A 16,600-nucleotide genomic window follows, 5' to 3' on the forward strand; every position below is an offset into this window, starting at 1 on the left:
CAACTGCCCTCCCCTGATGGCCTGGTTGTCTCCAACTGCCCTCCCCTTCAGGCCTGATCTTGCCCCCAACTGCCTCCCCTGCTGGCCTGATCACCCCTAACTGCATTTGCCTTGGCCCCCACCACCATGGCTTTGTATGGAAGGAAGTCAGATGTCTGGAAGATGACTTTTCAACTCAGTCTAATTAGCATAATACCCTTTTCTTAGTATAGATAAATTATATAGGATAGGATTGCTTAAATGGGTGGGGAAAGCCTTTTTCAGCAGGAGGAGATGCTCTTGGCAAAAAACAAACAAACAAAAAACATAAACCCTATATCTGGACTGATAACCAGACATATGCACTATACTGCCAAACCAGTCATTAAAAATGAACTGTTTTCTTACACCTTACACCAAACAGCTATTGCCCTTAAAATCCCTTCTCAGCCCCCACCTTAGGTTTTGCCTTCGCAGTTCACCCAGTTTCTATGCCAATCAGCGTCAATAGCTCTGCCTCCTAGGCAGCCATTGGCTCCTGGTACTTTACCCAGATTTAGTTCTGATTGGTCGGTTTCTATGCCAGCCAGTGTCTCTGGGCCTATCTCCTGGCCTGATCGGAGAGGCGGAGCTGATCAGCAGCCCCTGAGGCTGCTGCTGAGGTCTGGAGAGAAAGAGAGGCAAGGACTAATCAAAAGCTGCCACGGAGGCTATGGATCAGACCCTGCTTCTCTCTTTGGGCCTTATCTGCAGCTCTCATGGCAGTCAGTGCTGGGTCGCTGCAGTGACCCGACACTGACTGCAGTACTGACATCCAGTGTTTGGTCATCTATTCAGTCATTTTGGACCTTATGGACCCTGGATCTTTATATATATATATAGATAGTCACATTTCTTTGTTTTATCCTTAGTTTCCTTTGCTCTAGGAGATGCATCAGCAAACATACTGCTATGAGAGATGTCTAGATTTTGCTGCCTATGTCTTCTAATATTTGCATAGTTTCATTGCTTACATTTAGATTTTATCCATTTTGAGTTTATTCTTGTGTACGGTGTAAGTTGATGGTCTAGTTTAATTACTTTTACATGTTCCTGTCCAATTTTCCTAACACCCTTTATTGAAGAGACTATCTGTACTCCAATGAATGCTCTTACCTCTTTTGTCAAATATTAATAGAACATAATGGCTTGAATTGATTGCTAGTTTCTTTGTTCTGTTCCATTGATATTTAAGCCTGTTCTTGTGCCAGTACTTGTTTTTTTTTTATTACAGTGGGTTTGTAGTATAACTTGGTATCTTTTATTGTGATTACTCCAACTTTATTTTTCTATCTCAAGATTTTTGTGGCTATTTGGGGTCTTTTTTTGTTTCATATAAACTTTTGGAGTGTTTGTTCAAGATCTGAATTATGCTGTTTGTATTTTAATAGGGATTGCATTAAATCTATACATTGCTTTTGATAGTATGAGTATTTTAATGATGTTGATTCTCCCAATCCATGAACACAATATATTTTTTCACTTGTTTATATCTACTTTTATCTCTTTTTCCAAAATCTTGTAGTATTCTGATTACAGGTCTTTTACCTCCTTGGCTAAGTTTATGTCTAAGTATCTTAATTTTGTTATTGAAATAGTAAATGGGATTTATTATTATTATTTTTTTTTTAGTTTCTCTTTTTGAGAGTTCTTTATTGGTGTATAAAATTGCCATTGATTTCTGGGTATTTCATATCCTGCTATGATGGCAAATTTGTTTATTGAATCTAGTAGTTTTTTATGGATATTTCTAGTTTTCTATGTATAATATCATGTCATCTAGGAATAATGACAATTTTACTGCCTCCTTTCCAATTTGGGTGCCTTTTATTTATTTTTTCTTCTTGAATTATTCAATTTTTAAAAGTAAGTAATATGTGGAAACATACATGTGGGAGGGATCAGCTTCCTCAGAAGGAAGATTGAAAGAGAAGAGTAAGGAATAGTTGATCAAGAAAACTTCCACGAGAAATTATGTATCTTGAACTGAGTCATGAAAGATAAGTGTCTGAGATTAGGAGTGTACCCATCTACCAATATGGAACTTAAATACCTTCTCAAATTCTCAAACTGTGAAGAAAAAAGATTATTAAAAATATAATAAATATAATTTTGAAATTTTACCTGACCACCAAAAATAATGCTTGCATACTTGTAATATCAATGAAAAAGAATTATAGTTTTATTTTTATTATTTTTATCTTTTGTTAATCCTCACATGAGATTATTTTTACATCGGTTTTTAGAGAAAGTGGAAGGGGGAGGGAGAGGCAGAGAGAAACATCAATGTGAAAGAGAAGCATCAATTGGTTGCCTCCTGCATGCACCCTAATCAGGGACAGTGAACCTGCAACCAAGTTACATGAACTGAACCTGGGACCATTTAGTCCACAGGCTGACACCAAACTGACTAGGGCTATAGTTTCATTTTTATTAATATAAAATGCATATTTTCACTAATCAAAATGTACAATAAGATTGGTTTGTTAAATCACCTGGTCTAAGCCTAGAGCTCTGGATCCTGTAAGAGTTAACATATTTCACAGGTGTCAAGACTTTACTTTCAGGCTTCTAAAGACGAAGCTCATTACATTTTTATAAAGTTGTACGTGCAATGATGTTTAAAAATGTAAAATGGATATTCACAACCAGCTCACTAACCAAATTAGTTAAGTCTGAGAGCTTAAAGGATTTCTACTTTCAACATTTACCCATTTGGGAATGATGAGTTCCAAATGGTATATTGAAAGTGACTGAATTAAAGTTTATGTAAATGTGTCATCTTAGGTTAATACTTTATATAGCAGTCACTGTACAGAAAATTAACAGAACATAGTAAGTACCCATCAAGAGGCTCTCCTGGCATAATTAGCAGTTATATTATTGCACAAGTTCCATAGTGTTGAGAATTCAAAATGGGCAACTTCTTAAACTGCAAGTGTTTCTCTGTTTTTTTGAGTGGTGGTATTTTTCAGTCTTTTTTTCTTTTAATTTACTTAAAATGTTTATACATACACATACACATACAGATATATCTCCAAATTTTGACTATAAGATAGTGTAATTGATTTAATTTTCATCCCCTTTATGGAAAATTCAACTAGATGAAATAGACTAGATTTGTACAATAAGCATCATACGTTTTGATATTTTGAAAATTCCAGAAAATGAGAGGTATCTTCTAAAAATATTACCTTGGTTGGTAATAAACTCTTTGCAAATAAAAATATTCAAAGACATCATTGCTCTCTGTTCTACGGAACTTTACACATTTTGCTTTTGGGAATTTCTGAAGAGTGTCTTTGTAAAGAAGAGAAAATTGTCAATTCACTGCTAATCATCCTCTCTAATAAAAGAGAAGCATGCAAATTGACCATATCTTAGCTACACCCACAAGCCACGCCCACCAGCCAATCAGGGTGAATATGCATATTTGCAGGGCGAGTATGCAAATAATTTGCATATCCAGGCCAGAGTGAAGACTGAAGACAACTTAGAAAGAAGCCAAGCACTGCAGAAGGGAGTGAAGCTGTGGAGAAGCTAGCAAGCGGGGCCGGGGAGAAGGGAGGGAAGCTGGTGAGGCTTCGGAGAAGGGAGGGAAGCAGGTGGGGCAGTGGAGACCATAGCAGGAAGCCCTGTCGCAGGAATCTTCCTGCAAGGGGCCTCTAGTCAACAATAACAAATGAAATTTTAGGGCATATTTTACAAATATAGGACACAATATTCATCAGCAATTGCATAAGAAAAAATCAGTTTATCAGAGGAGAATGATATGTCAATTTTTAGTTGATAAAGATTTTAAGTTGGATAAAGTTAGATTGCATTTAAGGGATAGAGTTTATCTTTAAAAGCATGTAGAAGTACACTAAGTACAGAGTGAAGTGCATTATGAGAGTCCGATGAGTAAGGAATATATTAATGGGCTATTTCTGAAGGTATAAACGCCCTTATGAGTAACATACTATATGTCATTTCATTAGCAATGGTTTTGTGAGAGTTTTAAAAGTGAAAAAAAAAGAATGAGTAGAAATGAGTGATTTATGAAGAGAAATACATGCATAGAATCTGAGATTTAATATTGAAAATAATTATTCATTGTTTTTTTTGAGGGTTTTTGATAAGGGAGCATAGTTACATCTGTATGATATCTTCAGTTATGATTAAATATCTACCCTCAGGTAGTACAAAGAATAATGGAAAGTATCACTGGCAAAATGCTGAGGAGAGTAGATGACACTCCCTTTATAAACATGTATGGATTTGAATCATAAAGTTGGTTAATTTAGCATACATCTCAGCAAATATATCTGAAAAATATTCAATAACAGTGAAAACTAGGGGGAAGACCACAAAAAATGATGAGACAGTAGCTGCCAAATTGATAAGGAATAACATCGATGTGCAATTGTCACTTGAAAACCAAGGTTTGAAGCTATTGCTCATTGTCTTAGTCTGGGTTTTCCCAAGAGTGGATTTGGAGACAAAAATTTTGTGCAAGTTTATTTGGAAAGTGATCCCAGAAAGCAAAGTGGGGAAGTGATGTTAGGAAAAGGAGGCAGCCAAAATATAGGCTGATACCCGAGCAGGTTATTGCTGGAGACAACTGGGACTCAATTCTTCTTGGAACTTTCCAAGGCACTGTATATAGCCTTCTTCATGATGGTTGCACACTGAAGGACAAGGGAGCTGGTATATTTATCCACCAACTCCCAGGTTCCACTAATTAAAGTTTACTCTTGAGGTGTAAACATCAGAACTCCTATCCCACTCCATGCACTGCCAAGTGAATGCCTGTAGGTAGAGAAACACATGGATTTTTATATTATACCAACATAAAAACAAAAATCCCTTAACACATTTTGAAGGAAAAATGTACTCAATTTGGTAGATGGTTAAATGGCCACAGTCAAAGACAACAGAAATGAGAGAGATGGAGACATTTGTAGAAGCACACAATGGGACTCTACAGCCACACATCGTTTTGCTGCACTTTGCTTTATTGCACTTAAAAGATGTTGAGTTTTTTACAAATTGAAGGCAAGACCTTCTACAACCAAAAAGATTGGTATTCCTTTATTGCACTACTTATTATATTGCAGTTTTCTAGAATGGATTCTGCAATATATCCGAGGTATGCCTGTATTTTAAAATCAACATTATGAATGAAGAAATAGGAAACCCAGGGATGAAACTTATGGGAGAGCAAGATGTAAGAAAGCAGTTACCATGTATGTTACAATAAAAATACATACATTTTTATATTCCATATAAAATATTGACATTTAATGACATGGGATTTGGGATTAAAAAATGTCTGAAATTAGATATCTCTTCCTTCAATTTCAGTTGGGTAGCTTTTATTACTGTGAACCAGGCCTTCTTTGAGGTGAAGGATATAATAGGGAACAAGATGAATTAGGTTCCTTCCCTATGGTTCTAATAGTCTGAGATAAAATAATTTATTGGAAGTGCTTTATATTCTGTGAGGCTCTATATCAGTTTAATTTTAATCTAATAACCTGCAGCTAACATGGGAAGTTTTAACATGTTTACTAGTATATGATTTAAAGCCTTGAAATTTTAGTTCAGGAAATCAGTTCATAAGTTTGCGATAGTGAAGAACTGGGTTAATAATAATTTTTGTGAAAAATTCCTAAAGTTTAATTCACTTTAACTTCAGTATGAGTTGAAAGTGTAATATGGAAGTGAAAACATTTATTTAATAGGCTGCATCATGTGTTATAAACCAGGAAGATAATTATCTGTTTTTCCCCTATAATACTAGATACTGCTGATATGATCCCTTTAGCAGCCAGATTTTAAGGAAACTATGGCTTATCCATTGAAGTAACTTGGGCTAGAACAGATATCTTCGAGTGTATTTAAAGAAATGATTTCAACTATTTGAGGATTGAATTGAAAATAAGTTATAGCATAATAATTAAAGTACATAAATGCTGTCTAAATCTTATATTAGTATTTTTATTCTATTTCTCACATTTCCTATGGAAAAGTAAATACCATTTATTTTTCTGGATACTTTCATTTGTTTGGTTGTTTTGCTTAATAAACTATTGGATTAGATTATCTTTAAATTCTCTTTTCATAGATGGTTTACAGATGCTGATAAAATCTAGGGTTTTTTTCTTGAGGAAAACACACATTCAGAATTGTGCCCAGAATTTCAAATGATTCATAGAGATCTTTTACCTTTGCAACCCTTCCATGACTCCCCTAAAACCTGTACTTTAACTAGACCTGATGATAGTGGATATTTACTCGCATTAGCTCTATAGATCTCTGCAATAAAATAATGCTTGAGAATATCAGGGTAAATGATCAAATATATATTGCAGCATAACAACAAACCCCAAAATTTAGTGTCTTAACATAGTTATTTATCATTTTCCGTAATTCTGCAATGTAAGATCTTGGTGCAGTTCTGTGATTCTAAGTGGTTTCATCTGGAGCACTCATTTGATTATATTCAGCTGGTATTTGAGAGGGTCCAGATGTCAGAGAAGGCTTTATTTATATGATTGGTCCCTTGTACTGTTCCACATGGTCTCTCCAGCTGGCTAGTTTGAGGTTTCTTAAAGGATTGTTTGAATTTCTAACAGTTGCAATCTCCTAGTGTCTGCTCTCAGAGGACAAGATCTAAGGTGCAAGCACTTATGAAACTCCTGCTTGTATCACCCTTCCTGATATCCCATTTGCCATACTAAATCACATGACCACATCTAGAGTCAATACAGTTAGAAAGTATGTAAGAGCATAAATACCAGAAGAATTTTTAATAGGGGCACCAAAGTGGAATGTTATGTTTGGTATAAGTAGTTTCTAAAAAGAAGTAGGGTTATCTTGGGAAGTAGTAATTTTTCTACCAGTGCAAACCTTCAAGCAGAGGCTGAGTAATGGCTTAATAGTATAGGGGATTCCACAGAGGTGAACTCCTTGATCAAAAGACTCTAGACCAAAGCTGACTCCACATTTTGAGCCTACCTGAATAGGGAAATATTAGTGCTATTAACAACAGAGGCATAGAGCGGGAGTCTCAGATTAGTTGGAAAATGATAAATGTGGATAGATTACCTTTTTCCATATAGAAGAAAGATATAATCAAGAAATAATGATCCTTATTTTTCCTGTCTTAGGTTGGATGTCGACATCACAGAACTTCACAGTTGGATAACTCGTTCAGAAGCTGTGTTGCAGAGTCCTGAATTTGCCATCTTTCGGAAAGATGGCAACCTCTCAGACCTTAAAGAAAAAGTCAATGTAGGTTATTTTTCCTAAGTTTTGTTGCTTGTAAACTCTATGCTTTGTACTCTCTGATTCTATTAGAATTGAAAAGATTAAAGCAATATGATATCATGCTTTTAACTTTAAAATGTATTTTAGATACCAATTAGAATCAAAGTTTCACCTAGTAGAACCTTCCCTTGTTCTGCTGTGAATGACCAGGAATGCTTTCCATAAACCTTCTCTAACAACTTTTTTATTGGTTAAGCTGTAAGTTAACCACTTTATAACATGAACTTACATTGATTTCCCTTCATATATTGTTCTGTCATTTCAAGTATGGGACTTATAGTAGCAAACTTTTAGAATAGAATAGACATGTAAAATACTATACTTAGGACTTTGTTGTTTATGATTTCATGGTCATTAAAAAGTTATTCTTTATAGTTGTTGATACTTTTCATAAATTATAACAGTTTTGCATTCTCTAGGTATTTATTTATTATATTGTAATAACTAAAAAGTTCAGGATTTTTCTATATTTATTTATTTTTATTCTCTACTGAGACATTATAATTTTGTCCTTCACAATAGGGATTTTTATTGATTTAATAAGTGTTGCTTCATCCTCAGGGACGTTATCAGGGCTATGATTTTTCAAATTCGACAATTATAAAACATCCATTTTTGGTATGTAACTGGCAATACAGGAATACCACATTTTATTGTTCTTCATAGATGTTAGGATTTTTACATATTGAAGAAGGTAAGAAGACCCTCCTCCACCAGCAAAAAGATTGACTCACTTTAATTATGGCTCTCTTTATTGCAGTGGCATGGAACCAGACTTGCAATATCTCTGAGATGTGCTTGTAGTTTGTAAGATTTCTAGCAGGCCAAGTAAATAATCTGCAGTGGGCAGGTTAAAGAAAAAAAAATATCCTCAATGTCAAATAATTTGAACAACAGGAAGGTTACATGTGTGTGGATTAATTCTGCCTATTCTTTCAAGCATTCGATTTCATGAATGACAAAATCTATTTTTAACTCATACAATACTAAATCAGAAGCAAGTTAATACTTGATGTGGAGTTATAACTTTTGGAGAACAAAAAAATCTTCTGGGAAAAATAATCTATTTTTTAGGTTGCTTGAGGATGAGAGATAATTTCATCAACATTTCTCAGAACTCACTATTTATAAATTAGAAATTTATTATTAGCTTTATATAATAGTCTGTTATCTAATAATAGCAAACTAGTATAAATAGTTGCAATAAATGGGAACTATGATTATATTTGTTAATATCTTAGTTTGAAAATTAAACTCAAGAACAATGTATAATATTTAGGAGAAACTTAGCAAAATGTCTTATTTCAAAGTATATCTGGGTGAAGGTATGCTTTTTTGTTAGGGTTTTTAAGGTAATTCTATGGCTAGAAAATTACTTTGAGAAGATGCCCTCTAAATTCTTTCCAGATTCATGTGACATATTTGACAACTGAAAGTAAGAATCTCCTGGGGCAGACATTTTATTAGCTAATTCAACATTTTTGAATCTATTTGAATAATCTACTTATATGTTCATCACCCTCTGTATCTTAAAACAGCTTTGATCAAGCACGAAAATTGAGTCCCAGCATTTAAGGAATGCAACTTTAAAAATGTCCTGTTATCATATGGTTACCTAGAAGCAATTTGCATTTAATCAATAGTGTCAGCAATGACTGAAAGTGCTAAAAAAAAAAGTATACAATATTGTATGAGTGGTTTTCTAATGCCTCGTGAGTCACCTTTATCAACTTCTACTCTCTTTTTCTGAAATAACAACATCATTTTTAATTGCCTACTAAAATAGGACATAAAATGATTTACCTAGACATTTCCTTCAGGCTAAATATAATGTATATGTATTAAAAATCCTTGAGAGAAATGCATAATGATGATGGATATGCAGTTTTGATGTACATTAATTTTCTACTTCTTCACCTGTCTGTTTATGTAGGTTATTTGGAACACATGGGAGGCCTGTCTTATGAACTTGAGTGCTATTAATTCATTTTTAGGCATCCATTAAAAAATGACTAAATATTACCTTCTCTCTTTTTTTTTTTTTTACTTTATTCTTTCAATTTCAAGTGCTCTCAGCTAATTATAATGTCCTAGGATATTTTCAGTTCAATTTTATATACTTTTAAACATAACATAGTGTTTTCTTCTTTATTAACCATGTGTTTTATACATATAATTAATGTAGTGCACTGACTTAAAACTTGAGTTCTAGGGGATGTTTCTACTCAAAGTGTAGTCTCTGAACAAACAATATGGATCATCAGTGAGCTTGTTAGAAGTGTAAGATTTCAGACCTAATGAATCAGTATTTGCATTTAAACAAGACCCTCAGATGATTCTTATGCACATAAAGTTTTGAGAATCAGACAAGACACAATCTGGGACTTTATCACTCTTACTTCAGTGCTCTTTCCCTCATTCTGTTTATATCACCACAGTTCAGAATTTCTAGCTGAATAATACATCTAGCTACTCAACTTCTTGAATTGAGCACAGACATTGTAATGTAAGTTAGTAGTTAAAACAACAAAACAACCTGCCTGACCAGAAGATAATATGATAAGGTGACCAAGAATTGGGACCTGTAAGTGCTTTTAAAAACCTTCCTACCAGCTGTTAAGGTAAACAGGCCTTGGGCTCTTTTGGGGACCTCTGCTTATTTACACCCATAACAAATCAACTTTTAACCTAGTTCTGTAGGAAATTTCAAGCCAATTAATTCAACTTCCTCTTATTTCTGTTATCTGTGTTTACAACTCAGAATATAAGTACTTCTATTCATCTGTTCTTTGATGAGTCTTAATCTCTATGTTCTTCACTCTCTTTTCTCTGCCTCACTTCCTCTTTTTAGTGCCTTCCTGTGCTCTCATACTCTGAAACTCTTTTCCCAAGGCAAAGTCTCAGTCCTGTATACTCACTCTCTACATCCATGGAAACCACTTTACCCTTCAGAACACTACTAAGATTAATGACTCTTTCATACATCCACTCCTTTAGAATTGAAGGGCCAATTCCAAAAGTACCACTCTCTATGTAAAAAAAGCAAATCCATTCCCTTGTGTTTCATGCCAAGTAGCCATCTATCTATTGGTCATCATTTTATTATATTACTTTCTCGTTGAAGACTTTGACACCAGGTTCACAGTATTGCCCACTCAAATTGTGCCTTCCTCCTTAATATCCTGAGCCCATGTGGGTTGTACTGCTATCCACAAAATCCACCATTTCCAAAATCTCCTCAATTCAGCTACCCACCTGCATAACTGTACTGTTTTATTAGCAGATATTACTCCATTTCTGAAATAGCACATTTTAACAGATTCACCAGTACTTATTCATGTTTTCCATGCCTCTCTAGTAAAATTTCTCAATTTTCCTCAACAATTATTTCAAGGTTCTCCTAAAATTTTCCCCACCATTTATAGTAGATGACTTTCCCCTCTTAATTTAATTAAAGTAATATCTCACAGATTATATTTGTTTTCACACAGTCTCTTTCTTTCCCCTCTGCCTTGGTGGAAGAGACTGTCCTCTTTTGACTAGGTATGGCTAATCTACGTGTGTATAGTCTTAATATCTTCACTGTCTATATCCTAAGGAACCTGTTTCCATTTAACCACAAATCGATATCTTCAATTTTTCTATTTTGGGGTCTTTATCATTAGCCTTTAAATATGCTATTTTTCTGTCTTTGAGAAAACCCTCCTCTCCTATAAACACACATATGAATATTTTTGTGCCTTATTTTACTCAACTTTTAATAGGACTAAAACCTACTAGCCTCTTTATCTTTTGTGAAATTCTTTTCTTCCTTGGTTTATGGGATACCACTATCTCCTGGTTTCATCTCATTGTCCTTTAATATTGATATTCTCTACAGTTCTTCCCTTTTTCTCTTCTTTGAATTATGCTCATCTCTTCCCATTCAAACAGAATTTATTTTCTAACAAGGGGCCCAGTGCACAAATTCGTGCATGGGTGGGGTCTGGCCAGCCTGCCCCGATTGGGGCCTATCAGGCCAGTTGGGACCTAGGGCGGTTGGCCAGACAGAGAAAGGGGCTGCAGGCGGTTGGTTGGCCAGGGGGAGGAGCCACAGGCAGTAGGCCAGCTGACTCTGCCCTCAATTGGGGGAATGATTGGGGGTGCAGTCAGTGGAGAAGAGGGGCTGCGGGTGGTTGGCTGGCCAGCCCTGCCCCTTGGTTGAACTCCAAACTCCTGGTCCAGGGGACAGTTTGCGTATTAGCCTTTTATTATATAGGACTAGAGGCCCAGTGCATGAAATTCATGTGCAGGGTTTACGGGGCATCCTCAGCCCAACCCATAATCCAGCCTGCACCCTCTCCAATCTGGGACCCCTCAAGGGATGTCTGATTGCCCATTTAGACCGGATCCTGGTGAGATTGGGCCTAAACAGGCATTCGGACATCCCTTTCACAATCCAGGATTGCTAGTTCCCAACCATTAGCCTATCTGCCTGCCTGATTGCCCCTAACCACTTCTGCCTGCCAGCCTAATCACCCCCTAACTGCTCCACTGCCAGCCTGATCAACACCTAACTTCTCCCCTACCAGCCCTATTGCCCCCAACTGCCCTCCCCTGCAGGCCTGGTCACCCCCAACTGCCCTACCCTACTGGTCCAGTCACCCTTAACTCCCCTCCCTTGCCATCCTATTTGCCCCTAACTGCCCTCCCCTGCTGGCCCAGCTACCCCTAACTGCCCTCCCTTGTCAGTCCAATTTCCCTCCCCTGCAGGCCTTGTCCCTCCCAACTGCCCTCCCCTGCCAACCATCTTGTGGTGGCCATCTTGTGTCCACATGGAAGCAGACATCTTTGACCACATTGGGGATGCCATCTTGTGTGTTGGAGTGACGGTCACTTTGCATATTACCTCTTTATTATATAAGATTATTATACAGGATGACATCCAAATATGTACCTTTAGCTCATATGTGCCCCTTAAAGCCCAGGCCGATATATCTAATTGCCTAATAGACACCTTTAATTTAATTTTTGCCTGAAAACTTAAACCTCATTTAATCTTTTTCTTTCCTTTCCCTTTTCTTACAGCCTAATCCAAGAACCTAAAAGTTACTGGGTCATCTAGATTTTTCTCTATAATTTACAAACCCTTTAACAAGTTCAATTAATCTTGCTAGCGCGCTGAAACTGTCTAATTCTCTGTATTCCCATCACCACAACCCTGATTAAAGTTTATATGGTAGCTCACCTCTGTTTAAGATGATAAACCATAGCTGGTCTTCCCTGCCACTAATATTTTATTCTTTTAGAAGTTTTCTGATTGCTTCTGTCAAAATGAATTTAGTGAAACATAAATATTACCTGTTATGCCTCTGTTTATATGCATTTGAGAGGGGGGGAAAAAGCCACTGATACCTATGATCTGGCTTGGCACTTCAGTTAGTCCTTGGAATTGCTACATGCTATACCAGAGCTTGCAAGAAGTCTCAATACAGACAAAAATTATAACATTTCTAAACCACCCAAAATGACCAATTGTCTCCATCCATGCTTACATGACTTCTTTACTAATTATAATTTTATCCTTTCTACATTATCCATGTCATCTATATAATTATTTTCAAGATACCCAATCATAGAATTACCCCTTACAACATCCAATTAAAGGCAAAGCCCTGCTTCTTTAACCACATCCTCACCTTATAGAAACCAATACTTAAAAACTCTTTTTAACATCCTCTTTGAGACATATCACCATAGTTTCCTATTCCATGGTCTCTCTCTTATCACAGCAAATTAAATCAAACTAACTTTATTAATCTGCAGACCTGTTCCTGATGGCCTTTGGAAGACATTGACAAAGGCATTGTCTCATGTTGCCTTCATAAAGACTACCATGATCAAAATCCTGTTTACTTATCCAAACTGATTTCTGGCCATTGTTACATTGATTATATTTAATCAATGTAAAAACCAATGTAATTACAATTTCTATAAATCATAGAAATTGGAGACTGGATCTTAATTTCTTACTCCTGTTATTTATTTGTTTGTTTGTTTGTTTTGGTTTACCTTAATTTGGTTGTTTAAGTATTCCAGTACCTAACATAGCTCCTGGTAATTAGCACCACTGATGATTGACTGTATGAACAAGTGATTATTTTTCATTTCTGAAGGCTAATTTTAAGTCAAGGTCTGTTACTGATATGAAGGATTTAACAACTTCCAAATAAACATTTGAGTGAATAAGTTACTTTTTCTGTCAAAGGGCAAAACTACATTATAGAATGTTAAATGAATAGAAAATTAATTGCTACTAAAGTCAGGGTAGGACTCTGGGGAATCTGGAACTTACTTTTCACATTAATTAGAGAAGATGTCATGAAAGGAAGAGGCTTTTAAGAGATGCTGATGAAGGAGGAAGAGAGGTCATAGTGTTTTAACCAACTTATTTATAAATTAGTAAATTTCTCTTTCTGTGTACTTTGCTCAATGGTTATTTTAATTGTTTCTTTTTTCTTTACATTATTATACAACTCAATTGCCTTTTATTTTGCACTCAAAGTTATACAATTTAGAATTCATAATTTGTAACAATCTGTAAGGATTTTCATGAGTCCATAATACATTTTAAAAATAACAGTAAAATCATTATGGAATGGTTCACTGAAGCCTTTTTAAGCTGATAATAGTATATTCTTTACTTGAAATTATGTGCACAACATACTTCAGAATCTCAGCAGTAGGTTTTAAACATATGATCATATATTGAATATATATTGAGTAAAGTATTAAATATCCTCCGTGTTAATAAAAATAAGTTCAAAAATATGTTCCATTATAAAATATAGATACTTTTAATAGTAAAACTATTATATAAGTGCATGTATATCGACACATATATATGCACTAAAACAGAGATATATAGGAAAACACATATAGAAAAGCTGGATGAGTTTCATATAAGAAATATCAGAGAAGGATAATAATATCTAAGGCAGTGATTTATTCATGATCAAGGTGATTCACAGAGGTAGTTTTAGCTATTGGAATTTAACACTATAAGAAGCATTATACGTGGCAAGAAGAAAATTGGTACCTTTCAGGAAAGTACTTGCTATATATTATAGTAGTGATGACTGAAATCTGACTAAATTTAAACTAACATTGAAGATGAAATGTATAGAAGAAAATGAATATCATGTTGAAGAGCATTCAGATGACACCTTTGTCCTTGAAAACAAAGGAAAAAGCTCATATGTAAGGTGCCCCAAAAATATATGCAGATATTTTGAGTAATTATAAAGGCAATGCTTTTTAAAATACATTTCATTTTCAAAATAGAGCTATCACCTATTAAAGTGTGTATACATTTTTGGGGGATACCCTGTATATAAATGGAGGTATAGATAAATAGAGTAAATATAAAATAAATATGAATCAGAGCCATGGAAGAGAAAGAAAGCCAAAGATGCTGAAATATTTGCAAAAAATACTTCAGAAAAAAAAATAGCCCCTAAATTTCTGAGATCAATAAAATGTTGTTACACTTATTCTCTAGGGATAAGAAAACATTTTAATTTGTAAACATAGATAAAAGTTTTGCATAATCTGAAAATGTAAGACCAACCTCATTAGGGTGCTTTAAAATACAATACTGTCTACTAGCCAAGTAGGAGCACTTGTTTATCTGCTTTTGAGTCCAAGGAATCCTGGATGGTATTGTGGTCAAGAATCATTCTTTTTAAGGACACATTTGTAATACCTTAATCAATACAGGAAAAAAAGTAATAAAAAAAGAATCATTCCTTTGCCTTTTGTTCAGGGGACTATTCCATCTTATTTTTTCAATGTTATGTTTTTATGATTCTAGAGGCCCTGGTGCACAAATTAATGTACCAGTGGGGTCCCTCAGCCTGGCCTGTGGGGATTGGGCTGAAACCAGTTCTCCAACATCCCCTGAGGGTTCCTGGATTGTGAGAGGGCACAGGCCAGGCCAAGGGACTCTATGGGTGCATGTTGGGGACCAGGGAGGGACTATGGAAGGGCTCTAGGCCACGTCCCACCTCTTTTGCCCAGTCCTTATCTTGCCACCTATCTGCTGGACCCCAGCAGCAAGCTAACCTACTGGTCGGAGCATCTGTCCCCTCATGGTCAGTGCATGTCATAGCAACTGGCTGACTGGTCAAATGAATGGTCAGACACTTAGCATATTTAGGCTTTTATTATATAGGGTAATAAATGTTGTAAGTACCATGTTGTTTTTTCACTTTCATTTCTCTCCCTCCACCAAAATAAGGTTTTATTAAGGTTGACTTAATGAATTTTCCACAGTAGTACTTGTTTACCATTTGGGTAATTGTTTATTATTGCTATCAGGGCATCATAAAAGTCCTGTTTGGTGGGCCTAACTCCTACACTAAGCTGCAATTTCTAGAAGACTGTTATTTAATCCAGCTTTACTGAGTTTACAGGACCCAACCCCATGAGCTGTTTCTGAGGTTATTGTATGTATGTATAGCTGCCAAGTCTTGTCATATATCACAACTTCACAGAGCACTTTTATTGTGGATGGGGTGGGAAAGAATATAATAATGTATATGGAGGCATATGCTACAATAGATATTACCTTATTATGCATCTACTATGTACCAGACATTGTTCCAGACACTGGAGATAGTGTGAAGAAATACATGAGGATCCTAGACCTTATGCAGTTTATATTCCAATGGGGAAGATAAGCATTAAGCAAGATTAATATATAAAACATATATAATATTATTGATAAATGCCAAAGACAAAAATAAAGAAGGAATGAAGGCTAGGAAGTGTGTACATAGATAAATAGAGTGGATATAGGAAGCCTAACTGAGACAGTGACATTTAAATAAAAATCTAAAGGCAGTGAAGGATTAATTATCTAAATATGGGAAGTATGAGCATTTCAGCCAGAGGGAAGAGTAAAAGCTTGCTGAAAAACAAGAGTGTGGCTGGAGCTGAGTAATCAAGTTGCTCACTAGCAGGAGAAGAGGTCAGAGAGGTTACAGAGGTTAAGACCAGGTGAACCCATTGTTACAACTTGGGCCTTTATGCAGAGTGAGAAGGGAGGTTATTGGAGAGTTGAGCTGGCCACTATTGTGTCTAACTTCCTGTCTGCTGTGTTGAGAATATATCATCATGGAGCTAAGATAAAACTAGAAACACACTTTCATGGGTACTTTGAAACATCTAGGCCCCTGAGAGATGAGGAAGTCTTGACTTGTATGGTAGTAGTGAGCACAGTAATCAT

General features: G+C 35.6%; 1 protein-coding gene across 3 annotated transcripts in view; it reads left to right on the forward strand.

Annotated features, from left to right (window-relative positions):
• The window catches only part of DMD (dystrophin), a 2,141,216-nt gene that overhangs the window by 687,109 nt on the left and 1,437,507 nt on the right, over positions 1-16,600 (forward strand). For all 3 annotated transcript variants that reach the window (XM_084869361.1, XM_084869360.1, XM_084869362.1), the window contains one exon: positions 7,173-7,296. In XM_084869361.1, the coding sequence (XP_084725487.1) occupies positions 7,173-7,296 (124 nt within the window). The remainder of the gene's footprint in view (positions 1-7,172; positions 7,297-16,600) is intronic.

This window comes from Pipistrellus hanaki, assembly GCF_964339955.1.
Source record: "Pipistrellus hanaki genome assembly, chromosome: X".
Classification (NCBI taxonomy): Eukaryota; Metazoa; Chordata; class Mammalia; order Chiroptera; family Vespertilionidae; genus Pipistrellus; species Pipistrellus hanaki.